Source organism: Gopherus evgoodei, chromosome 3 (assembly GCF_007399415.2).
Source record: "Gopherus evgoodei ecotype Sinaloan lineage chromosome 3, rGopEvg1_v1.p, whole genome shotgun sequence".
NCBI lineage: Eukaryota > Metazoa > Chordata > Testudines > Testudinidae > Gopherus > Gopherus evgoodei.
In genome coordinates, this window is record NC_044324.1 from 221,684,544 (window position 1) to 221,709,863 (window position 25,320).

Below are 25,320 nucleotides of genomic sequence, written 5' to 3' on the forward strand. Positions count from 1 at the left end.
CTTTTCCAAGCTGAAAAGTCCCCGTCTTATTAATCTCTCCTCATACAGAAGCCTTTCCATAACCCTAATCATTTTTATTGCCCTTTTCTGAACCTTTTCCAATTCATATATATCTTTTTTGAGATGGGGGGCCCACATCTGCACACAGTATTCAGGATATGGGCATACCATGGATTTATATTCCTGAAGAAACTGCTGGCTTTGAAAGAATGGGGTTTCCAAACTACACTGGGGCCACTGACGGATTCTTGTGCCCATGGTTTGCCCACCTCAGTGAGTACATAGATCGTGAAAAGCACTGCTACACTCATGCAGGCCTTCATGGACCACAGAGGGAGATTTATGAATGACAGCATGGGTTACACTGGAAAAGTTCATGATACCAGGGTTTTCTGCCAATCAGCAGTCTACATTCATGGACAGACTGGGACACTATTCCCACCAAATGACATCATAAATGGAGTCATTGTCTCACCGGTATCCCGGGGAACCCCACATATCTCCTTTTGCCTTGGCTTATAAAACTGTACCCTGATTTCAAAGGCCCTGGCAAAAGACAGTTTAATTACACTCTCAGCAGGTCCAGAATGGTGCCTGAATGTGCTTTTGGCAGACTGAAATCCCGTTTGGATGCCAGTGTCATCAATGCTGTTCATTTCCTGTGCCCTTACAGTCTTGTAAAGCCAGAACTTAGACATTTCCCCCTGAATGGGCCTGTGACCGCAAGGGGCTGCAAAACTGGTACAGAAAGGGCACCTCCTACTGCTGGAGCTGGCAACAGAGTCAGGGATGCTGTGTGCTCCCATATTAGACATGCATGGCCCAATGGAAGAGGGGATATAGTACCTCTGTGAATGTGCTTCTGGGAGGGGTGGGGAATGTTGGTGTCAGACAATGCACTTATGAAAGACATGACATGTTTGAAATGGGGAGAGGAGTTATTCACATGGTGGATTGATGCAAGGAAGAGACTGAAGTATGACTTGCTATAGGTAACTGTACCGAGGGACAGTCTTTGCATACTAATTCCTAATTGTCCACGATCAGTTGTTTACCTTTATTATTTTCAACACACACCATGTGATGTGAAGCAGTGACAGAAATAAACTTTCCAGATAAAATAAAGACATTTTTATTTGTAAACATAAGGAATTACAACATTCCCCCATTGCCAGGCAGGACAGCTGCCATTACCAGACCTAAACCCCAGTAACATCAGACCCTACAGAAAAACAGAGTGTGTGAACAAGTGCAAACAGTGGAACCACAGACAAGCCAGAAATCCCCTACCCAGGCATGGCCCTGGCCCCCTATTCTCTGCTCCCTTCATTCCCTGTGCACATGGCACTGTGGAAAGGGGTCAATATGAAAGGCTGCATGGGGCAAGGTTGCCCCAGCCAGCCACTCGTGGGGCCTAACTCCATGGGCCACCCAACCCTGGAGTCTTCCAAGCTCCTTCAGGACTGTGGCTCAGGGTAGCGCACAAGGAACTCAGGTTGTGGTCTGGATGATGCAGCAGGAGCCTCCACTCTTGCAGTCATTAGTGATATGAGCCACTCAAAGGGCTCTTTCTGCTGAGCTCTGTCCTCCCTTCCGGGAACTGCGAAGCAAGTAACTGCTCCTGCACTGAAACCCCATCCTCAAGCTGTGCAGCCCGCCTGAGCCTTTCCTCTTGCCTTGCAGCCTGCCTTTTCTCCAGCTGCACGTCCCTCTGTGTCTTTTGTACGGGGCCTGCTTGCTGGCCCTCTCCAGAACTTCATCACGGAAACAATTCCTCCTGGAACAGTCCATGCAGGTGTGCTGGCCCAGGCTTCTGCCGTGCAAGTGCTGTAGCCAGTAGAGAGCGAGGAGCCTGGAACAGGACAAGACCCAGACCGTTATAGTCTCCAATACCTCACTGCAGGAACACAGAAAAAATCCTTGTGGAATTTCAAGGACATAAAATGATACTGCTACACACTGAATGCCAGTATATTGTGAGAAGGATGCTTCAGGCCACAGGCGCTCCCTGGACACAGCCTGGTTAATTCCATGCAAAGCCGCATTTTTCATTTGAGAAAATTGCAAAACTACTTGGGTTTGGGGCAAGGGGGGCTGCCATCAGTGGCTGTGCTACAAAAGCTTTTTCTATCATTTCAGGCCTTCCACATTTTGGGGGACATAACCGTTCCTGTGGTGCCTGATTGGCAAAGAGAGAGGTTATTCCAAGCTGCTGGTGGGAAACCTGCAGTTTATGCAAGCAAAGGATTCAAACAAAGTGACTAAGCAGCATATCGATGAGTGGAGTGGGCTGGTCAGCTACCAAGGAAAATATGCCCTAAAATGTGACTACCTATCTAGAGCAGTGGTTTTCAGCCTGTGGTTCGCAGACCCTGGGGGTTCACAAAAGGCTGTCGTTACCATAGAACAGTGGTTTTCAACCTATGGTCCGTGAACCCCCAAGGGTCCCCAGACTTTGGATATTTTAGATAAAGGGGTCTGCACTGCCAAATTTTTAAAGGGTCCACACATGAAAAAAAGGTTGAAAACAACTGATCTGGAGTTCCTGCTTCAGGAAAAGTTTGCAGAGATCAGCACTAGGATTAGGCCAGAATTCATGAGGGAATCAATAGGTTGCTGCTTACCATTATGGCTGCATACAAACACACAGAACTCCTCCGGGCATGGCATGATTCTGGGCAAAATTACAAACCCCCGTCATATTTGGGACAAGTGATTCCGTCACCTGCAGACTACATGGACTACCCTGAACTGAAATGGACTAGATTTGTAAATGGAACAGATTACCACTCCCACAGTCACTGTTTCCAGGTGGCTCAGCAGACCACCAACTGGTTACAGAGCAGCATACCTATAAGCACGGCAATGTGTGGTTATTTTTAAGAAACAGGAATGGCCCTAGCAAAAATCTGCACCTTTCCTGTAAAAGTTCACTGCAGAGGTGTTCTTCACTGTTTGCATGTCAGCTGCCATTTTGAATTCCACTTGGTGGTGGGGAGGTGGAGGGAGGGCGCCAAGGCATTGGCATACCATCCTCCATTAGCGGATACACATTGCTAGCCGGGGCTTCTCATAACTTTTGCATTGGTTCCTAGAGTGGAAATCCCTCCCATTCCTTTATTAATAAGCCAGAAACTTACCAGGCTCAGGGGTGGCTTCTAATCCCTTCTTCTGCCTGCTCCATTGATGGCTGTTCCTGGAAGGGGCATCAAACAGCTGGACCCGTGGTCCAGAGCCTACTCTGGGGCTGCTTTCAGTAACAGAGTGATTTTGTTGTCCCCACGCGGTGCCTGCTGCTGGCTCCCATCATTCCCCATGCTGGATTCTGGGATCAGCAGGACACTGTCCCAGCCAAGCAGGTCATCATGCACCACTGTTGGCTTGATGCTAGGTTTAGTGCCCAGCACCCAAACACCTCATCAGATGGGCATAATGTCGGCAAGTTGCCCACCATGTGGGTCTGGTCCCTGGTTTTCCAATACTCACTATTCAGCTGCTTATCCCACTGTCTGCACTGGTCACAGGTCCAGAAATTTGCAGCACTGCCAGCTGCTCAGCTATTTGCTAGTTTGTGTGGTGTAGCGAGGAGGCCTCACTCCCCGTGGAGCCTGAGAGGGACGAGCTAGAACAGGCGTGGCAGGGGGCGGCGCCACCACCACCTGTCCCCATTCCCCGGAAATCAAGGGGCGGGACAGGAAGTATAAAAGCACGGCCCCGGCACTCAGTTGGAAGGACGCTGCTGGAGAGGACAGACGCTGGTGCCCAAGCTCCTGCTGGGCCCAGCCTGCCCCGTGCTCGGCACCCGGAGGAGGGCTGGCCCGACCTGCCCCGTGTTCGGCACCCAGAGGAGCCGCCTGAGCTTCCCGACAGCCGGAGGAGCCGCCGGGAGTTCCCTATGCCCAGTATCCTGAGGAGCCCATGGGATGGCAGGTACCCAGTGAAGGGGAGATTGGAAGTGGCCCAGGGGCAGCCAACCCCACTCAGGCTGGGGATTCACCTGAACCAATGTCAGTGTGTTTCGGCCAGGATCCCCACTGACCGTCAGCGGTGTTAACCACTACTAGGGCCCCGGGCTGGGACGCAGAGGAGTGGGAGGGCCTGCGTTCCCCCTGCCAAGGGTGGCAGACTCCCCCTCCCCCTGGCCTGAGGAGACCATTCAGACTGGTAGTTTGCTCAGCCCCTCCTGAAGGGCCTGAGCCCTGAGTCGCTTGCTGCCCCGCCGAGCCAGGGCCTGGGCTTTATACACCTGAACAGCGTATTGCCCCGCCCTCCCCCAGGGCCTGGGCGTCTAGACTGTCTGTTTATTGCTCAGCCCTGCAGCAAAGGGCCTGAGCCCCGAACTGACGGTATATTGCTGCTCAGCCCTGAGACAAGGGGCCTGAGCTCCCAAGGGGCTGTATATTGCTGCTCAGCCCTGAGCTCCCCATTGACTGTATCCTGTTGCGCCGCCTTGCCGCAGAAGGCCGGAGCCCCCAAGTGATGGTGTACTGTCGCTCAGCCCTGAAGCAAATGGTGGGCCCCGGGCTGACAGAGCGTGGTGAGCCAGTGTGGCTCCCCTCCGCCCTCAGGGAGGGTTGAGCCCCGGTCCCACCCTTCTACATGTGGTTATTCCTGTTACTCTTACTGAAGTCTGCAGTTATGCTGGCCTCCTGCCAGAAACGTGCCAAACTCTGGTTGTGTTCCCCTGACCATGGAGCAGCATGATTTGTTCAGTTGCCATCGCAAGCAAAGAAGGCTCTGGTGGTGCATTTGCAGCTTGGTGGTCAGAAGTCAATGGAAGGGCTGCTTCCATTTTCAGTAGCGTAGATGCAAAGTTCTTGGGCTAGAAAAGACAAAGGAGGTTGGCCCATAGGATTGTGGGATACTTTTTGGAGGACTCCCAGCACCCGAGTTGGGGAGATTGTGTCCACATTGCAAAGCACCAGGGCTTGAACCCTGGGTCAGCGTGATTTTAGGATAGATGGAAGGGGGGCTAGGCTTGAGCCTGGGCTTACACTGCAGTGCAGACACACTGTGTGGAGCAGTGAACTGACCCTGGTCTTCTGAGTGCCAAGCTAATGTCATAACCACTGGGCCACTGTTTCCCTGGGGCACAGAGAAAGATACCATACATTTTAGCTGACTGTGACCATTCCACTTCTGGATCCTTGAGTGATTCTCAAGACTCGTACTGCAGGGCAGGGCTCCCCTGGGCCTCCTCCACACAGGTGGAGATTAGTTTGGAACTGGCATTAGCAGCTAGCTGAGCTCTGCAATAGAGCTGCAGGGGCGGGAGGGGGAGAGTCTAAGGCCCTCTTCCAACAGTTCCACTGGCCTCCTGGCATGAGAAATTCAGCAAGACCGAGAGCAGTGCCAGGAACCCTGAGATACCTGCCCATCCAACCATGGTCTACAAGCAGCGCAGGAGCTCAAATACAAAGCAGATCACACACATGAGGCACAAGGCACACAATCAAAGACATCAGTTTAACTCTAGCAACGCATGTCATGTCAGTGAAACTTGTGTGTGTAGACGGTGCCTAACACTGAACAAAGGAGGGAGTAGCCAATAGGCTTTCGTACAGAAAGCTGGAGGTCCGAGCCTCCATCTCCAGGGGTGAGATCAACACACAGGCTAGGACAAAACACAGTTACCCTCCAAGTTAACCAGAAGCACCACCAATGGACCTAGCCTCTAGAACTGAGCAGCAAGCTGGGGATATGGAATTATTGTTTCTGATTCAGACCCTGTGGTGGGAGATGTTTTATGGCCTTTATTCAAACTTCTCCATAAAAAGCCCCCTGAGCACTCTGCTCTGACACACTGGTGACCTGCGAGGTCCAAGGACGCACATCATGGTACTACGTAGAGCCAGCGTACCGAGATCCGGATACTATATACCGCCTGCTCTCCGAGACCCAGTCTTCGCCTTCTACCTGCCTGCTGTGATAAGTGAAGGAGAAGTTTTATTCACCTGAAGAAATACCCCAGAGATCTGGATGTTACATATTCTCTGCTTTATCCAGCAAGGATCAGGCTGGGCTGAGCTGACGGACACACGCAAAACGTGCCAGAAGGCTTCACACTCAAGCTGCACGATCGAGGAGGAAGACATGACTCCACATCAGGGTGTGTATTCCTCGAAAGCTGCAACACGCAGTGTCCTGAATCGGCTCTTAGTTGTTTACAACTAGGCCAATCTGATGGGCAGGCTTACATATTTTTTAGTTTGTGTTTTAAAAAATTGACTGAAAATGCAAACAATTTAAGACTAAAAAGAGGCTGAGTGATATGCAATAGTACGGAAGTTGTTCATTTGTTTTAAAATCCCTGAAGAAATTAACTTAATTCCCAACTTCAGACACGCCTCCCCCCATTGTATCTTCAATGCATGTCCCAGCATGTTACTTCAATTCAAGGGGGTTGTGTTTAACCCTAAAAATAAAAGAGCCCTTATTTACAGTAGGAAGATATTCACACGCTTACACCAACGTCCATTCTTCAGATAGGTTTCTATGAACAATCAGGTTCTGATTCTTCCTCATCATGGTGAAGCTAGGTATTCAGCTTTGACGAGGGATTTAATGCTGCTCGGTTTAATTCCTTGTTTATATAATCCACAGCTCAGCTCTTGGATGGTGGTCAGTTCAGTGCTGCTGCAAAGCCAGAACTGGGGTCCCATCAGTTCAGAGCAGCCCACAGGAGTATGGTGTTGGTTTATTTTTTAATTTCACAGCAACTGAGTTGTGAACAAAATAGCTATTCAGAGCCCAGAGGGATTTTTGCTCAGCTTAACCATTTAAATGGTTGGTACAAAGTCTGTATCATTCACAGAGAACACCTTTGACGATGGGTCCTCAGTCTAGCAGAGAAAGGTAAAATCCAGTGGCTGGAAGTTGGAACTAGACAAACAGACTGTAAATAAGGTGTAAATTTTTAACAGTGACGGTAATTAACCATTGGAAGAATTTACCATGGGTCGTGGTGGAGTCTCCATCCCTGATGTCTTTAAAACCAATATTGGATGTTTTTCTAAAGGATCTGTTCAAGGGAATTAATTCAGGGCCATTCACTGGCCTGTTTTATACAGAAGGTCAGACTATAGGATTTCAATTACCCGGGAATCTATGAACAAGAAAAGTCCTGTAAAACGGAGAGTAGGGTTAAAACTAGGAAAGGCCTGGATTCAGCTAAGCAGTATCAAGACATTAAATTTAGGAAAAAACTCTCCTTAACCAATCACTATCCTCAGAAGCAGGATGAATAACCTAGAGGGCACCATCACCACCAAACAGAAAATTCACTACATGGCTAAGAGCTAGTAATTTCAGCTGCATATTTCAATATTGGTCAGCTCAGATGCAAAGGATGTGCCCCCATGACAGCTGGGCCTCAAGTCAGGGGCTGGTCCTGGGCCAATTTCAAGGATGGAGAGCTAGGCGTGGGTAAGAGCAGGACTTGCACACTGATGCAAACTAGAAAATGTACAGAAGAAATTGACTTGGGCCATAATTGCTTTGCTAGTAATTCATATCTGGCATGCCAGAGTCTGCCATCGTGGGAAAGATGACAAGATCTAACCAAAGAGGCTAGGCTGGCAGATCAAATCCAAGTTACTTCAGTAACTAAAAGAGGGAAAGTGAGAAGAGGAAGGTGGAATGATCTGTCCAATCCAACACTTCCTCCAAATCCAACACTTCCTCCAACATGACAGTCCCTCTTTATTGAGCACGCTCAACTGCTGTTGGGTGACAGCTCTTCAGTCAGGAAAGGAACAATGGAGAAACTCTCTCTCTGGGACCTATGAGACTGATCACCACCAAATAAATTCTGTATTTAAGGTCAGCCTTCCTATTAAAGCGGTCACAAAAAGCTGAAGTTTGGATCTACATTTACAATGGCTTCAAGTGTGCACATGGGACAATCTCACAAATACTGCAGTTAGCGAGCAGGCAGCACACAAACAAATACAAAGAATACATTTAGAACAGAACTTTAGCAGACCGACACAAACATCAATAATTGTCTTCTTTGGCCCAAAATGAGAAAAAAGCCCAGCCATGAAATGCAGCGTGACTGTGCTTATGACAGTACAAGATTTATGAGCAAGTTGATGAAATACTGAGGCCTGTTTACAAGAGATTTTGCAAGTTTGTCAGGGAAGAGACAGCACAGCTTTTGTAAAGGAAAATCATGCCTCTCTAACCAGTAGAATTGTTTGTGGATGATCAGAAAAATACGTGGACAAGGATATCTCATCAATATAGTGTACTTGGACTTTCAAAAAGCCTTTGACAAAAGTCCCTCACCAAATGCTTTTCAGCAAAGTAAGCTGTCATGGGATAAGAAGGAAGGTTCCTCTCATGGATCAGTAACTGGTTAAAAGAAAGGAAACAAAAGGAAGGAAAAAAATTAGTTTTCAGACTGGAGAAAGGTAAATAGGAACGTGCCCAAGGGATTTGTATGGGGACCGGTGCTGTTCAACATATTCATAAATAATCTGGAAAAAGGGGTAACCGGTGAGGTGGCAAAATTTGCAGATGATACAAAGTTACTGACAATAGTTAAATCTAAAGCAGACTGAAGAGTTACAAAGGGATCTCACACCACTAAATGATGGGGCAACAAAATGGCAAATGAAATTCAATGTTGATAAATGCAAAATAATGCACACTGGAAAACATAATCCTAATTACACATACAAAACGATGGGGTCTAAATTAGCTGTTACCACTCAAGAAAGATCTTGAAGTTATCATGGATAGTTCTCTGAAAATACCTGCTAAATATGTACTGGCAGTCAAAAAAGCTAACAGTGTTAGAAACCATCAGGCAAGGGACAGATAAAACAGAAAATATCATAATGCCACTATAAAAATCCATGGTATGCCCACACCTTGAATATTGCCTGCAGTTCTGGTCACCCAGTCTCAAAGAAGATACTAGAACTGCAAAAGGTACAAAGGCAATGAAAATGATTAGGGGTATTGAGCAGCTTCTATATGAAGAGAGATTAGAGAGACTGGAATTGTACAGCTTAGAAGAGAGATGACTAAGGGGAGATACGACAGAGGTCTATAAAATCATGAATAATTTGGAGAAAGTGACCAGGAAAGTGTTATTTACTCCTTCACATAACACATGAACCAGTGGTCACCCAACTAAATTAATAGGAAGCAGGTCTAAAATCAAACAAAAGGAAATATTCCTGCACACAACGTAGAGTCAACCTGTGGAACTCCTTGCCAGGAAAGCTCCAACTCATGCTGGAAAGCCAAAAGTATAACTGGGTTCAAAAAACAATTCACTAACTTCATGGAGGATAACCACTGATGGACCTTATTAGCCAAGGTTGTCAGAGATGCAATCTCATGCTCTGGGTGTCCCTAAGCCCCTGACTACCAGAAGCAGGGACTGGATGACAGGGGATGGATCACACAATAATTCTGTTCATTCCCTGTGAAGCATCTGGCACCGGCCACCGTGAGAAGACAGGATACTGGGATAGCTAGACCATTGGTCTGCCCCAGCACGGCCGTTCTTAGGAGAATGAAGAGCTTCCAGTCAGAGCTCTGTCAGGTTCTGAGCACTAAAACCAGATTCCCAGGCTGCTGTGAGCCAGTCAGCAATTTCGGCGCTAATTAGTTAAACAAAGCTGCATTTTGTGCATGCTGCCTCCAAATTGCACGTTATTTCCAGTCCAATAGCAGTGCCCAATCACAGCTCATTACACATGAAGAGTAAAGCTGGAACGCTGAATACCATTCCATCAGACATGCAATGTTACCCCCCTCCGACACGTTTAGCTTTATGCAAACACCAAGCCCTGTAGCATAAACAGACCAGGACTACTGTATATTAATGTATTTCCTCTTCAAGGAACAGACGAGAAGGAAGTGCATATTTCCCAAAGGCAGTATTTAAAGGAGTTGATTATCTTGCAACAAAAATCCAGAGCTGTTTGAGAGGGTAACAAAACACTTCGACACACAGGTGCACGCACAGGAGCCTTGTGAAGCAGGCCTGAATGGCTCACCGACCAGAGGGAAAGAAGGGTGCCTGGGCTCATACACCTGCAGGGAGGAAGAGGCAGCTGAGCGTAAGAAGCGTTCCATGCTCCTATTCATTAGGTAGCTCCTTTATCCAGGACCTGCCCAGAGAGGCACTTACCAGTCAGGTGACTGATACAGTTTAGCTCTGGATATGGCAAGGGAGCCCCACGGGGCGGGGGGGAAGAGGAGAGAACGGAACAGGAAAGGGAGGTTCCATTGGTCTGAAGAAGAGAGCAGCAGCTAGAGAAGAGATGCCCAGCCAAAGGGGACAGGGGAACACGGAGGGGGTACTGCAAACGTCCTCCGGGGAAGGAGCAAAACCTGCTTTCGATTCTTAACACTGGAGATCTCTCACAGCATTGTGAATTGCAGAGGCTTTTTATAGCGCGTTACTGAGCTTCTCAGTTTCGCTGCATTTCTCTGGGCAGCCTCCCCCAGCTCCATCAGACACAAACACACACAAACCCAACTCAACAGGCGGCCAGGAGAACTGGAGCACATAGGCGAAAGGCCAAGCTAACTCGCCACGTCTCTGCCGGAGTGCTCATCTGCAGGGATGGCTACAAAAAAGTCATTTTACTACTTGTAACTTGGGTCTCATTTTTATATCTGAACCCCCCTTTGGCTTGACCTGAATGACTGTCTTGCTGGGACCCTTGTCCTTACTCCCCACACATCCTCCTTACTGTTTGCCACATGATGCACCAGGGCTGAGTTCGAACTCTGAGCCCCATAAAAAAGGTACCCTCGTCTACGTCTCTGAATCACCTAACGGTACGTCTACACTGCAGGAAAGAACCTGAGGCAGACAGTCTCGGAGCCCGGATCAACTCACTTGGGCTCATGCTAAGGGGCTAAAGATTGCAGTGTAGATGTTTGCAGGGGGGGCACCACCACAGAGCCCGGCTCCCGCCCAAGCAGGAACATCTGCACTGCAACTTTTAGCTCCATAGAGCAAGCCTGAGACAGCTGACCTGGGCTCTGAGACTCGCTGTCACAAGGTGGATTTTTGGCTTTGTTTGCCCTGTAGACATACACTTTTGGCTGTTGAAATAACACAGGGTAGAACGTAAGTTTCAGTGGGGTTATGTTTTTGGTTTTTACCCAAAATGTTTATCTGCAGTGGGTTTTCCCTGAATGGCTTCACTGGAGAAGCAAATTTAAACAAGGTGGGATTCATGGATCTGAGAGTCACACAGCACATATAGGGGGTAGAGAATCTGAGCTTTTATTTCAAAGGGCCAGCTTCTATTGCTCCCGGTTCTAAGGAAAGCCTTCAAAATGCGAGATCGAAGTGCCGCACATCAGCATTGGTTTCCCAGATCTACGGACAGGGTGAAATACTGGCTCACAGAGGGGCAATGATCTCTCCATTCCCCATCACCACAGTGTCTGCACATCTCAACCTTTAATGCATTTATCATCCACAACCTCTGAGGACGGTGCCATTGTCCCCAACTCTCAAACAGGGACCAAGGCACAGAGATTTGTCCAAGATCACACAGGCAGCCAGCCGTGGAGCAGGAAACCGAACTCAGGTCTCCCCACACCCTGGCCAACACTCCATCCTTCTTCTTTAAGGCAAGAACTCCCTCCATCCCATTCATCTCACTAAGGTGAGACCTCTAAAGCACTGAGAATCTGAGCAGATGAAAACAGGAAGGGAGCGGGAGGAAAACAAAACAGGGATAGAAGTTGGGAGGGGCCATGAGGAAGAAAATCTGAAGATGCAGAGAGCAGGAAAGAGGAGACAAAGGACAAGCAAAGGGCAGACAAACAGTGATGCTGGCAAGAATGCTTCCTACTAAGCACTGCTAAGTTAGACAATCAGGTGCTGAATAAATCATGGTAACTAAAATGCAGTCAATATGTAAGGACCAGATTCTACTCTTGAGGTTTGGGCAAACTTCCCACTGACATCACAGTGGGGGATCTGTGACGGACTGATGGTCGTACACAGGCCTAAGTGTATACCCCTATCCATGGGATTACAGAGGTGCTGGTCCCAACTCCATACTCCAGGTTGTGTTACTTAGAGTTCAATTTACCAGCAACTTTCAATGAGATTTTCATTGAAAAGTTTTTTAATGGCACAAGCCAAATCACATAAAATAAACACTGAGCATTATTGGAAGTTTTCATGATGGTTTGATGAGACTTACAATATCACTTATACATCAAGAGCATCTACAGAGCATTTTGCAACTTTAGACATAGCGGCAAAGCAAACCTGCAGAATCGGATGACAAGCAGCACAAACACCAGCAAAGCAGGCATTAAAATCTCATCTCTTCTGTTTAAATTCCCAAGCAATTTACTATGGCCACACCAGAAATGCCACTGAACACCACTTTAAAAAGAAGCTAGCAGCGAGCTTATGCAAGATCACTTCAGGCCCATAACCCAGGTTTCTAACATAGAATCATACAAAGGCAGGGCTGGAAGAGATCTCAAGACATCATCTAAACAAGACCCTGGGCACTGAGGCAGGACCAAGTAAACCTAGACCACCTTTGACAGGTGTTTGGTCCAACCTGTTCTTAAACACCTCCAATGATAGAAATTTCCCAGTCTCTGTGGTAACCTGTTCCAGTGCCTAACCATCCTTAGAGTTAGAAAGCTCTTCCTAACACGACAAATTCCAGTCATATCCACTGCACCAAATGCCTTCCAGAGTGACTAAACCCGCTGGGATTACCCCATCCCTAGCTACTATTACCCACAGCCCTCTCATCACCAGGGACAGGGTTCAGGATTCATGACCACCACTGTTCCACTGCTGACTAATACATAGCATGTTACACTCAAGGGTTATGGGTGTTAAGTCAGTACCTATGTGGTGAGCCCCTCTGTCACCAATGCACAGAGGATGACAGTCTGACAGGTCTTAACTTGAGAGCCTGGCTTTTCAGCAGAAGCTGTAAAGACTCACATAAAACCTTAACAGTGACCTCAGCAGCATTAAGGCAGAATAACTTTCCAAATGCACATGATACGTACAGTCAGACGTGCCAATCTGTTAATGCCTTGCTGGACAGGACACGTTTGATGAAGCTGGGCACATATTGCTTTTGGGTATCTTGGGGGATGGAAATGAAAGCCTTCTGGAGCACTGGAGTGTGTTATTGACAGCGCTGTAGGTGATGTGAAGGTGGCAAGGAATGCATAAGTCTTCCTTCTTGTTATTTCCAGGCTGTTAAGGGCTTGGGGAGATGGACCTGAACCACCCCACCCTGTACTGCCACTAAGTAGTTTTTAATTGCCAATCAAAAATAGAATCTGACACTCTCCACACACTCAGCTAAGACTTATCAGAGCCTGCTGAAGCCCCTCCCCTTCGTGACATCACAAGTACTCCCCTCCCCAGCCTAAGCAGGGTGCCAAGTCAGGGGCTGGTACTGGGCTAATTTCAAGGACGGAGAGCTAGGCCTTGTCTATGCAAGGGATGCGCCCCCATGACAGCCACCAGCAGAGCTGCCCCAGGTCACTCCTCTAGTATGGCCAGATAAAGTCACAATCTGCACCACAGGCACTGACCCTTGCTTGAAATCAGAGTAAACTCTAGCTTAGCCTTCACGGCAAGTTAAGGCCTTGCCATGGGAACCACCTGGTGAAATTCTACGACCTATATTTCACACGAGGTCAGACTAGATGGTCCCCGTAGTCCCTTCTGGCCTTAAAGATGGATGAAAGCAAGTAAATTACATGCAAAAAAACCCCCTATGGTAATATAATGCTGAACATGCAAGTCAGTCACAAAACAGCCAGTAAACACAAGAGTTCAGAGTCCCAGCAGGAACACTAACTTGATTCCACTACAAATCTGCAATTTCTATTACTTTGTTTCTTGTTAACTATATAAATACATTCTTATTTATGCTATGGAGCACATACCGGGACACACCGTATGTCTTATGGGATCAAGGTAATGCAGCTGTTGCCTTAACTGCCATATTTCCTGTGTGATTTTACTGTATTATCTTATCACTGCATGAATACTATTTGTGCATTATAAATGTGTGCCTTGCATTTCACTAATCAAACTCTCCAGCAACACGAAGACTTTGCTTTCTGAGGCCCCATGTATGAAGTAATTTTTATTCATGAAGCACACTCAGAGGTCTCTGCAAAGCATAAAGCTTGGGGACAGCACAAGGAGGATTGTGTTAATCAGTGTTTTAGGCACCTGCCTACCATGCATCCTTAGTAATTCTTTTCAATTCCTCCTGCTAAACTTGATAAAGCAATACAAATTTGAGCTGTGAAGTGCCAGCTTCAGAGAGAGTGCTTCAGCGTGTAACCTTTGCAGACCATTTAATGTCACCCTTTTCACTATATGTACAGTGCCCACAAGTGTGATGGCTGCTTTCCTGATCAAATAAAAAGACACAGCCCCTACCTTGCCAGACAACAAAGGGATCACCGCACAAAGAATGCAATTTGCACGAACAAGCAGGCAATATACTCAAGCCTCAACCCAGTGCAAGTTCCTGCAGGGAGAACGGCTGCTTTTACAACTTCACAGCTCATTTATTTCAAAAGCCCCTGGTATTCCACCCACAATGCTCAGGTCGCGGCACTGTGAGGTAACTAATCATACCAGCTGAGGGTATGTCTACATCTACAATTTTGCAGCGCTGGTTGTTACAGCTGTATTAGTACAGCTGTATAGGGCCAGCGCTGCAGAGTGGCCACACTTACAGCAACCAGCACTGCAAGTGGTGTTAGATGTGGCCACACTGCAGCGCTGTTGGGCGGCTTCAAGGGGGGTTCGGGGAACGCGAGAGCAAACCAGGGAAGGAGACCTGCTTCCCCGCGGTTTGCTCTCGCGTTCCCCGAACCCCCAAGCAAGCAGGTCTCCTTCCCCGCGGTTTGCTCTCGCGTTCCCTGAACCCCCCTGCAAACCGTGGGGAAGGAGACCTGCTTGCTCGGGGGTTCGGGGAACGCGAGAGCAAACCGGGGAAGGAGACCTGCTTCCCCGCGGTTTGCTCTCGCGTTCCCCGAACCCCCCTGCAAACCGCGGGGAAGGAGACCCGCTGGGGGGGGGGGGTTCGGACAACACCGGAGCAAACCGCGGGGAAGGAGACCTGCTTGATTACCAGAGAGGCTTCCTCAGGTATGCTGGGATACCTGCTTATTACACGGAGGTCAAGAAAAGCGCTGGTAAGTGTCTACACTTGATTACCAGCGCTGGATCCTCTACACCCGAGACAAAATGGGAGTACGGCCAGCGCTGCAAACAGGGAGTTGCAGCGCTGGCGATGCCCTGCAGATGTGTACACCTCCTAAGTTGCAGCGCTGTAACCCCCTCACCAGCGCTGCAACTTTGTGATGTAGACAAGCCCCGAATCTTCACTGTACTCTTGTCGCAGTTATCCTGTTGCATGCGTGGCTTCTTGCCACTCTTTCCTGTTTGAAGAAAGAGCCTAGTACTTAAATATTTCAGATACTTAATACAGCCCCACACTGCATTAGCTACTTACTGGAAGAATGTAAATAGCAGCTCTTAAAGTAACATTTAAAACCAGCAACAGGAGGTGGTTACCAAACTTTTCCGATTGAGCATTTAAAAGCACTGGCGGTTGCTGGAGTCCTGACATTTCCAAGGGCTCCAGTTGCTGGTCTCTCCGCTCACATCTGGTTGCTCCCATTGTTACAGACTGGACTGTTCATCAGATCTTAATTACTAATTAATCTGGCGGGGAAGGCACTGTCAGATCAGAGCAGGACCCATCTGCCCTGTCTCCAACAGTAGTCTTTAGCTGGTGGTTTAGCTAGAGGAAGGTACAAGAACACACTCCAACTGGGTAACTGTGGAATAACCTGTCCACAGAGCAAGTTTCTTCTTACCCCTATCAGTTAGAACCTACATTATGCTATGAAGCAGGAGGGATTATCTATTAGTTACCTAATATAATTAGGTATTGTCCTCCATATGAACATAATCCTCTTCTGAATCCTAAATTTGTTACTTCAAGTTTTAAGTTTTTTAAAAAATATAAGAAGTTTCATACAAAAAATGTTAACATCTTAAGTCTGCAGAATCAAAAGCTGGAAAAGGCCAGAATTAAGGTTGCCAACGTATACTGCCTTGTGCGTATGTATTATGATACAGCCTTCAACTGCATGGTGACATGCCAAATACCTCATTCCACACACAGGATGGATGGTGCTGATTTAATTGGCCCCAGACCTTATTCGATAAGAACAGATTTTTTTAAAAGTCAGATGATACATAGAGTACGTTGTTAGCAATAACCCAAATGTAGGTGACTAGATTTAACAATACGGTTTAGATATTAGAATCTGAATACTCGGGTACATCCCTCATGAAAAGTTGTACAAAAGTGGTGATGGAAAGCAAAATACACCAATGAGTGGAGATTGTCCCTCAGTAATTGAGAATTAGGTAGGTTGTCCTTTTAGAAAATACAATCCATGAGGGAAGAATTTCAGTTACTTTCCTGACTGTGCTTCTCTTTACACACTATTCAACCCCTGCTCTGAATACAGCTTAGTCTCCTCAAGGGCTTTTCTATGGTGCTCATCACTACAGTGTCTGAGTGCTTCACAAAATCTTCACAACACCCCTGTGAGAGGAGATATATATGTAATTATCCCCATTATACAGGTGGGGGACTGAGGCACAGAGAGATTAAGGTCATAAGTATCCACTAACATGGGTGTGCAATTTGACACACCTAGGCACTGGATTTCTCACAGTAGCATTGTGTAGCACTTTCTTTGTTCAGAACACAGCTCCCATTGCTTTCAGTTGGAAGTGTGAGCATTCAGCACTTCTGCAGATCAGATCCCAGGTGGCTCAAGATGGATACTCTGAAAATGGGGAACACTTAGTGGCCATCTGTGAAAGTTTTCATTTGTGACTTGCCCGGTATCATACAGAAACTCTGTGGCAGAGGCAGGGATAGAATCCAGGGCAGCATTCAACTTGTCTTTAGCATGAGGCGATCCTTTTTCTTCCTGCAGTTCCCCGATTCATTCACCACATACCTTCCAATTTGCAACAAATGAAGCAGAGCTCCTAACAGGCAAGTTTCATTCACTACACAATGCACAACCCTAATTCATTCCCTGAGCAATCTGTCCTGTGGAAAAAAATAGGATGTGATCATGTAATTAAAGATGGAATCATAATGCATATGCACGAAGGGACCAATTTAAGACTCTCAGCGGACCTTAATTTTGGCATTTCCTAGCTTTTCCATGTTTACTTTGCAACTTTCATGTTCTCTTAACGCCGGTGTTTTTATGCAGTTTGTGTATTTATTACACACTGATCCTAGTACAGGCTTTTGGAGCACCACACTAGTAACCTTTTACTACAGTGAAAGTTGGCCATTTATTCCTCTGATTTCTTATCACTGCTTTCTAATAGGATAGAACTTTGCCTCTCACCCTGGGACTACTTAATTTCCTTAATGGACTCTTGTGATGAACTCTGCCAGACCCCCACTGGAAAGTACAAATAAAATTATATCATTGGTATTGGAAACATACCTCCAAAAATATATTAATTCTCTCTAATGCACATTTCACAGTGTGTTAAAATAAATAATTTGACAACTTAACTCACACATTAGAACGCTGCAGATATTAAAAAAACAAAAGCTGCCTGGGTCATCCAAATAACATAAGCACTGAAGAGTCTGGAAATACTCTGCCAGGATCACCACACGCTATAAAGCTAAGTATTTCCAGATTCATGCTTAGATTCCCGCCCCCAATAACAGCCTTCTAATTTCCTCACTTTCAAAACTATGCTTGTGGTTATAACTAAGCGTCACAAGCAAAAAGCTTAGCCACTGTGGAATTAAATTTGCTGGCAGTCAAGACAGCCCTGTGCTCCTCAAGCCCTTCTAGAATATTAGAGTTTCCTTCCCAAAACTTAAAGTCTGGAAAACCATGAAACGCTGAGTTAAGGTCCTCTTACAAGGAAAAGCAAACCAAAATTGTTAGAAAATGCAGAGCTACAGGACACTTCCTACATATCACAATCACACCACCTTACTGCTGCCCTTGGGGAAATAGCAACAGGACCTGGGAATATCCAGTACCTTACCCTCCCACTCTCTGTGCCCACCTCCATCCAACACAGCACTCCTGTTCACACAGCCAACAGGCACAGCACCTCTGACCCAGGAGTACTTGCTGCTGGTTTGCAGAGATCGCACTTTATACAGAAGCTAACGGAGGGTAAGAGGCTGGCACCTCTCTTATGGACATGTCAGGGTAGGGATCCAGGGGGGCGAAATTCAAGAGGGGAGAGTTACCTGACCATAATACACATTTCAAATCCTAAAAACATGCCAGCTAAACCCAACTCCCTCTACTCTCACTTCAGGTCTTGCTAGTTTAGAACGAAGTTCCAAATTGCAAGATCTAAAAGATTTTTATTAAAGCAGATACAGCTTGAAACGATTGTTTCCAGGGCACACAGCCATCCTGCATCAAGCAGTAACACTGGGTGAAGGGGACAAAAAAGCAAGTCTTTTTCACAAGTGGCCACACGGCTTCCTTTCGGTCTTTAGCCTAGTGCTCTTAGGGAGCATTCCATGCCCCTGGGTTCCCACTGCTTTGCAGGCCTGTGCTCAGCTGAAGGACTCCCCATTAACGGGGAGGGCCGGGACAGAGGGAAAGGAGCAGGCAGGAGAGCTGGCACTGAAAAGGACTGGCGGAACCAGCTGAACATGAGCTCCAGAGCAATGTGGCCAAAAGGGTTACGGTGATCCGGGCCCGTATGAACTAACCGGGGACAAAGGACAGCGCAGGGAGCTGTTCTCTCCGTGCATGAGGCAGGGAACAGTTCCGCTGGCCACACTTCCCAAAGGATGCGGGACATTTGGAAAGAGCCACAAGAATGGTTCCCAGCCCACAACACACACCTCGTCACCAGAAACGGGCAGAGCAACGTCAATTGCACCCACCGAGCGAGGTCACCGGCGAAGTGCTGCTTGCTAACGAGAAGCTCTTCACGCTAAGCAGCAAACGGCTGGGGAGCGACCCGGGGGAAGGGAACAATCCAGGCACCCGGCCCCTGGAACAGCCTCCCGCGGGCCGGGCTGGGGGGAGACCCGGGGGAGCCGCAGCGCGCTCCCGGGGAGAAGGGAACAATCCATGCACCCGGCCCGGGGAACAGCCTCCCGCGGGCCGGGCTGGGGAGCGACCCGGGGGAGCCGCAGCGCGCTCCCGGGGAGAAGGGAACAATCCAGGCACCCGACCGGGGAACAGCCTCCCGCGGGCCGGGCTGGGGGGAGACCCGGGGAGAAGGGAACAATCCAGGCACCCGGCCCGGGGAGAGACCCGGGGGAGCCGCAGCGCGCTCCCGGGGGGAAGGGAACAATCCAGGCACCCGGCCCGGGGAACAGCCTCCCGCGGGCCGGGCTCGGGGGAGACCCGGGGGAGCCGCAGCGCGCTCCCGGGGGGAAGGGAACAATCCAGGCACCCGGCCCGGGGAACAGCCTTCCCGGGGGGAAGGGAACAATCCAGGCACCCGGCCCGGGGAGAGACCCGGGGGAGCCGCAGCGCGCTCCCCGGGAGAAGGGAACAATCCAGGCACCCGGCCCGGGGAACAGCCTCCCGCGGGCCGGGCTGGGGAGCGACCCGGGGGAGCCGCAGCGCGCTCCCGGGGAGAAGGGAACAATCCAGGCACCCGACCGGGGAACAGCCTCCCGCGGGCCGGGCTGTGGGGAGACCCGGGGAGAAGGGAAAAATCCAGGCACCCGGCCCGGGGAGAGACCCGGGGGAGCCGCAGCGCGCTCCCGGGGAGAAGGGAACAATCCAGGCACCCGGCCCGGGGAACAGCCTCCCGCGGGCCGGGCTGGATCCACCGCCGCGGGGGAGAGACCCGCTCCCGCCGGCCTGGGCTCCCCCAGTGACCCCAGTCTCGGGCCCGGCTCGGAGCCGGGAGAAGAACCGGCCGCCCCTGGAGGTCCTGGCCCGGCCCGGCCGCCCCGCACTCACCGAGCAGCAGCAGCAGCCAGAGCCCCCGCGCCGCCTCCATCGCAGCCCGCCGGGTCCGCGCCGCCGCGCTCACTCCATGCTGCCGCCCGCCCCGCTCCGCCCCGCACAGGAGGGGCTTCCGGCGGGGGGGGTCCGCACCGGAAACCGCCCTGATCAGCGCCACGACCCCTGACCCCGGGGAGGCGCCGCGACCCCCTCTGGAACGCGGATCCCCTCCCCCACCGCCTGGCCGTCACCTAGCAACTGCTCTCCGGCCCCGCCCCTTAGCGACAGATCTCGTCCCTCCCCTAGCAGCTGACCCCACCCCCAACCCTGCCTCTTGGCTACCGGACCGCGGCCCGGCTCCTCCCCTAGCAACTGATCCCGCCCCCAACCCCAGCCCATCCCTACAGACTCCAGCCGGCCCCGCCTCTAGCATCTGATCACGCCCCCAAAGCTCTGACGTCATCCTGGCTCCTCCCTTAGCAACTGATCCCGCCCCATAGGGGCTGACGGTCACGCTGGCTCCTCCCCTAGCAACTGACACCCCTGGTCCATCCTCTGGCCATTCCCCTTAGCAACACATTTCCCTCCTCCCTCCCCTAGCAACTAACCCCCACCCCAATCCCGTCCCTTACCTATTGACTCCCTCCCTCCCCAGACCCTCTCCTAGCAACTGACCCCCCCAGCTCCACCTCCAGCCCCACCCCTTAGCGACTGCCCCTTAGTAACTCACCCCTCCTCCCACAGGACCCTGCCCCCAGTGACTCACCCCACCCCAGCTCCTCCCCTTAGCAACTGACCCCCCCATGGGCCCCACCCTAAGCAACAGACCCCCCCCCACTTACCCTGGCCTGGCTGGACACACCAACTCCCCCCGCCCCGGCACTCAGTGCGCTGCCACCACCCACGGCCAGATCAGGGCATCAGCACCCACTTGCTCCCTGGAGGGCACCTGCTCTGGACTCCTGGCTCCCAGCCATCACTCCCTGGGGCAGAGCCTGCATCTCGTGCCCTCGTGCCCAGGGTCTGAGCAGGCTGCACTGATCTTCTGATACCCCAGTAAGCCAGACCAGGGTCTGCCCTCCGCTGTCTCCTCCGAGGCTGGGAGCAGCATCCTTACCGACAGGTGAGTTATAACACAGCTCTTTCTAAGCAAGCACACGTATCTGAACGGTGAAAGCATTACGGGGAAAACAATCAGAGAGCTGACGCCGACGGTGGAACACTTACCAGACGTCCCCTCAGCTGCACCAGGGGCTCGCGTAGGAGTCAGTCTTTCCAACCCCACAGGGGTTCTCCCAGTGACTGCACATCCATAACCACCTTAGCTCAGACTAAGTCTAAAACCCCTGGCCCCAGCGCTAGCACCTGCTGTACTTTCCACCAAGAGAGGTGGGTGTGCTGCAGCAGCTCAGAATGCTGCCGGGGGGCAGAGAAAGGCGAGAGAGTGGCTGGAGCTGGGGGGAGGCTCAGGAACTGCCCAGGGGGGAAGCCGGACGGCAGTTACAGAAGGTAGTGCTGGCTACAAAGGGGTTTGGCCAGAGGAAGCTGGACTGTGAAGGGCTGTAGGCATGCACAGAGCACAAAATAAATACATAATTGGAAAGATACCAATCTCCTAGAACTGGAAGGGACCTTGAAAGGTCATTGAGTCCAGCCCCCTGCCTTCACTAGCAGGACCAAATACTGATTTTTGCCCCAGATCCCTAAGTGGCCAATGCTCAAACCACTGAGCTATCCCACAAAGTGTAGCACTAGGGAGGTTGACCATTGGGGCACTGACAGAGGAAACACAGTTTGGGCACCTGGGGAACTGGTGTGGCCCTTCAAGTGAGGAGCTGTTGCTTATGGGCAGACCTGCTGGACAGAGGTGCAGGCCAGAGAGAGACGAAGGAGGGACATTAGGCATAAGACTGGACTTTGCAGCCAGGGAGAGCAGGAGCTGATTCCTTCTTGGGGTGGCCCAACACCTTGTTGACAGGTTTCTTTTATTGTGATAGACAAGGTGGGGGAGGGAATATCTTTTACTGGACCAGCTACTGTTGGTGAGAGGGACACACTTTCTGGCCACACACAGCTTTACTTCAGGGCTGGGAAAGGTCCTTAGAGTGTCACAGTTACATTTGTGTGATGGTCATTTACGGTTGATTATTTTCCTAAGCAAATAGTTGATGTTACTTCATATTGTTTATGTGTTTGCCAGATTTCTGGGGTGTCCTTTATAAAGTGTAACAATTTAAGATTATCTCCAGTGTCTGTAGCTCACCTCTGCATCTCATACAGTAGGCGTAGCCTAGCCAAGGCCTGGGTCCCTGCACACGTACACCCCTGAATAGGTTACTCTTTCCTGTCTACAGCTTGGGCCTTTGATCTTTACATGGTGGGAATAGGTGATGACTAGACAATGGTCCCTTCTCCCGGCCATAGCTTCCAAAAGCTTGGGGTTTGCATAACAACGGAGTTGTGGGGGTGAATTTGCATTCACCTCCTCCTAGAGATTTCCCAGTGAGCAAAAGACTGCGCTTGACCTGAGCACCCACCCTGGAACAGCTCCGTCATTGCCCACTTCCGCCACACTATTCCTGACTGTTCTCCCACCACAACCTATACATCCACCCAGCAAAAGTGCAAAGGCATTCCTCATGGGAACAAAAACCTCGCTGTGGCCCCTGCATCAGCTCCTACCCCACTGGCCCTCACTGCCTCGTGCCCACCATTCCCCCCTCAGTGATAGTACCCTTTCCTCCCCACAGTCTGCTCTGGGCCCTCTCGGGCACCCTTTTGTGCCTGGCTGGCATGTCAGAGATCATTGCAAACATAAGAGAGTAAACACAAAGTTTAGTTGTCTCCTATACACTCCAAGGAAGTATCAGAGTACGGCCCATGCACCACACTCCTCTCCCCTAGCCCTCATCTGTGGAGCAGGGCAGTGTTCTTAAAGTGATGGCCTGTTTCATTGGTGGCTAAAGCACCCATTGTCTTCCCCAAACTGCTGTTAGTCTTTCTGTGACAGTCAGAGATGTAGTATTGACAACCCCAAATGTTCAAAAAGCATGACTCGGGCTCACCAGAAATCATGAGATTGGCTTTTAAATCATGAGATTATGTAAAAATACAAGATTTGATGTTTTTATTTGCCTGCTGCTTTTTGAGCCTTTAGGTGGACTAGGATCACATTTTGCAGCTTTCTTCACAGCCACAGGGGCTAGAAATTTTCTTTTTCTTTAAAAATGAAAGTTGAAATAATCACATCTCCACTTGACTCCAGGAGCTGGGGCTTTAGGAAAAACAAGAATTATCGTGAGACTCTTGACAGAATCATGAGAGCTGGCAACACTGGCAGCTGCTGTGATCACTTCTGTGAGTCCCAGCACTAGAAGTTGGCGTCTGCACCGTCAGTCTTTCTAAGGCGGGAGCAGTCCAATACACTGCGCTAGAGGATAAGAACCAAAGTGCTAGGCACTCCGCCTGGATACCAGACCTCGAGATAAGTAGGAGCAACTCAGGGATGTAGGTTTCAAGTAGATTTTCCACGTTGGAGCAGAAAACATTGTAAGAAATTTTAAATGTAAACAACGAAAAGTCATTTGAGGAGATTTGTATCTCAGGAACTTTTTGACCCAACACTGCCAAGTTTTCACCACAAACGCTTCCCTGGTCCTTGAACTGGCATGCCAGATTTCAAGCAGATCTGACTGAGCATGTAGAGGAGTTTGAAAATTGGGCTTTGAAGAGAAATGCTGTTGCAATCTTCATGATGGAGCAGCTAGATCTCCGCTCCAAGCTGGGTTTTATACCACACCTCTCAATAGCATAGTATGCCAGAGGCTTCTTATCAGGGTGCGGAGCTAACTACCCAGACAGAGTGAGTACCCAAGCTACCTCAGGTCTGCTTACAAATTTGGGAGCTTAAACAAGGCCTAGAAAATAGAACTGGGAAAGATGCCTGAGGTCACCGCCCAGGGCCCAGAGCAGGAGGGTTCCTCAGCAGGAGGGTTCCTTTGCTGGATTGGTGGCATGGGAGCTTTACTCTTGCCAAAGCCTGGTAGTCTCATGCCATTGTGCCCATTTCCCTGTTCTTAACTTCATAGCACACGGCACTGTCCTGTTCTTTACTTATTGTGCTTTATGGAGCAACACGGAGCCAGTCGGAAGTGAAGGCTGCATCCGCATTTCTGCTTAAGGACAAATCTTTAAACGGCTCAAAAATCCACAGGCAGAGTCAGATCTGTCTGAAAATTTAAATACCAGTTTGGAGCCTGGGGTAGAGTCTGTGGAGGAAATTTGGGGCCACTCAATCAAGGGGTTCTTGAGATACAGCATTCCAAAAACAGCATTTGAAAATATTAACCTTAGAATGCTTCTTTGCACAAAGATGGAGAAAGCAATGGGTAAGATCCCTGGAAAAGGGATGTGGCTGGGATGCCACTGCTGAGATTTACTGGATAACTCAAAAGGGATGGAGCTTGTCCTTTTTTTTGGTTTGCTGGACTGCTGCAAGCAGGCAGAAAGAGGGGGAGAGAGAGAGCCCCTCCCTCACAAGGTAGCCGAGGGGAAGGTGCACCGGGCTGGAAGCCAGAGATATATGAGTGCAAGTCTCAGCTTCCACAGGCTGCTGCTAACATGTCTGTACCCTTCACTTCTATTAGTAACCATATCCACGTATCCCTCCCACAGGGCAAGGCAAGATCTGTCTTCCCATTCTGCAGAAAAGGAAACAGAGCTGCACAGCAGCCATCACACCGGTGCCAAATACAGAGGCAATAGATCCTCTCTGCTCCCCCTGAAAATTCCCATTTACGCATCCCTGGATCACATTAGCCATTTTGGCCACAGTGTCACGTTGGGAGCTCATGTTCAACTGATTATCCATCACAGCCCCCACTCTTGTTTCCATCACTTCTTCCCAGGCTAGAGGCCCCCATCCTGTAAGTGTGGCCAAATCTTTGTTCCCAGATGTACCCATTTTCCATCAGCTGTATTCAGACAGATTGTTCACTTGCAGCCAGCTTACCAAGTGATCCAGTTCATTCTGAATCAGTGACCTGCCCTCTTCATTAGTTACCATTCCCTCAAGTTGTGGGACATCTGCAAACTGCCTCTGTGATAATTTTCTTTTCTTCCAGGTCCTTGATAATATTGTTAAATCCCATAGGGCCAGGAACCAATCCCTGCAGGACCCCACTAGAAACAGACCTGTTCAGTGATTTGCAGTTATATTTCGCAACCTACTAGTTAGCCAGTTTCAATCCATGTAATGTCTTCTCTGTTCATTTTATATCTTTCTAGTTGTTTTAATCAAAATGTCGTGCGGCACCAAGT

General features: G+C 49.5%; 1 protein-coding gene and 1 long non-coding RNA gene across 2 annotated transcripts in view; both read right to left on the reverse strand.

Annotated features, from left to right (window-relative positions):
* The window catches only part of PTK7 (protein tyrosine kinase 7 (inactive)), a 108,195-nt gene extending 88,123 nt beyond the window's left edge, over nucleotides 1–20,072 (reverse strand). The window contains exon 1 of the mRNA XM_030558148.1: nucleotides 20,017–20,072. Within this exon, the coding sequence (XP_030414008.1) occupies nucleotides 20,017–20,056 (40 nt within the window). The 5' untranslated portion in view covers nucleotides 20,057–20,072. The remainder of the gene's footprint in view (nucleotides 1–20,016) is intronic.
* On the reverse strand, nucleotides 1,117–3,973 carry LOC115649301. Its single transcript, XR_003999798.1, has 2 exons — nucleotides 3,141–3,973; nucleotides 1,117–1,852 (listed from the first exon to the last, which is right to left on the reverse strand). It is a non-coding gene; the product is annotated as an uncharacterized LOC115649301 (long non-coding RNA).
* Nucleotides 20,073–25,320: the final 5,248 nt, after the last annotated feature.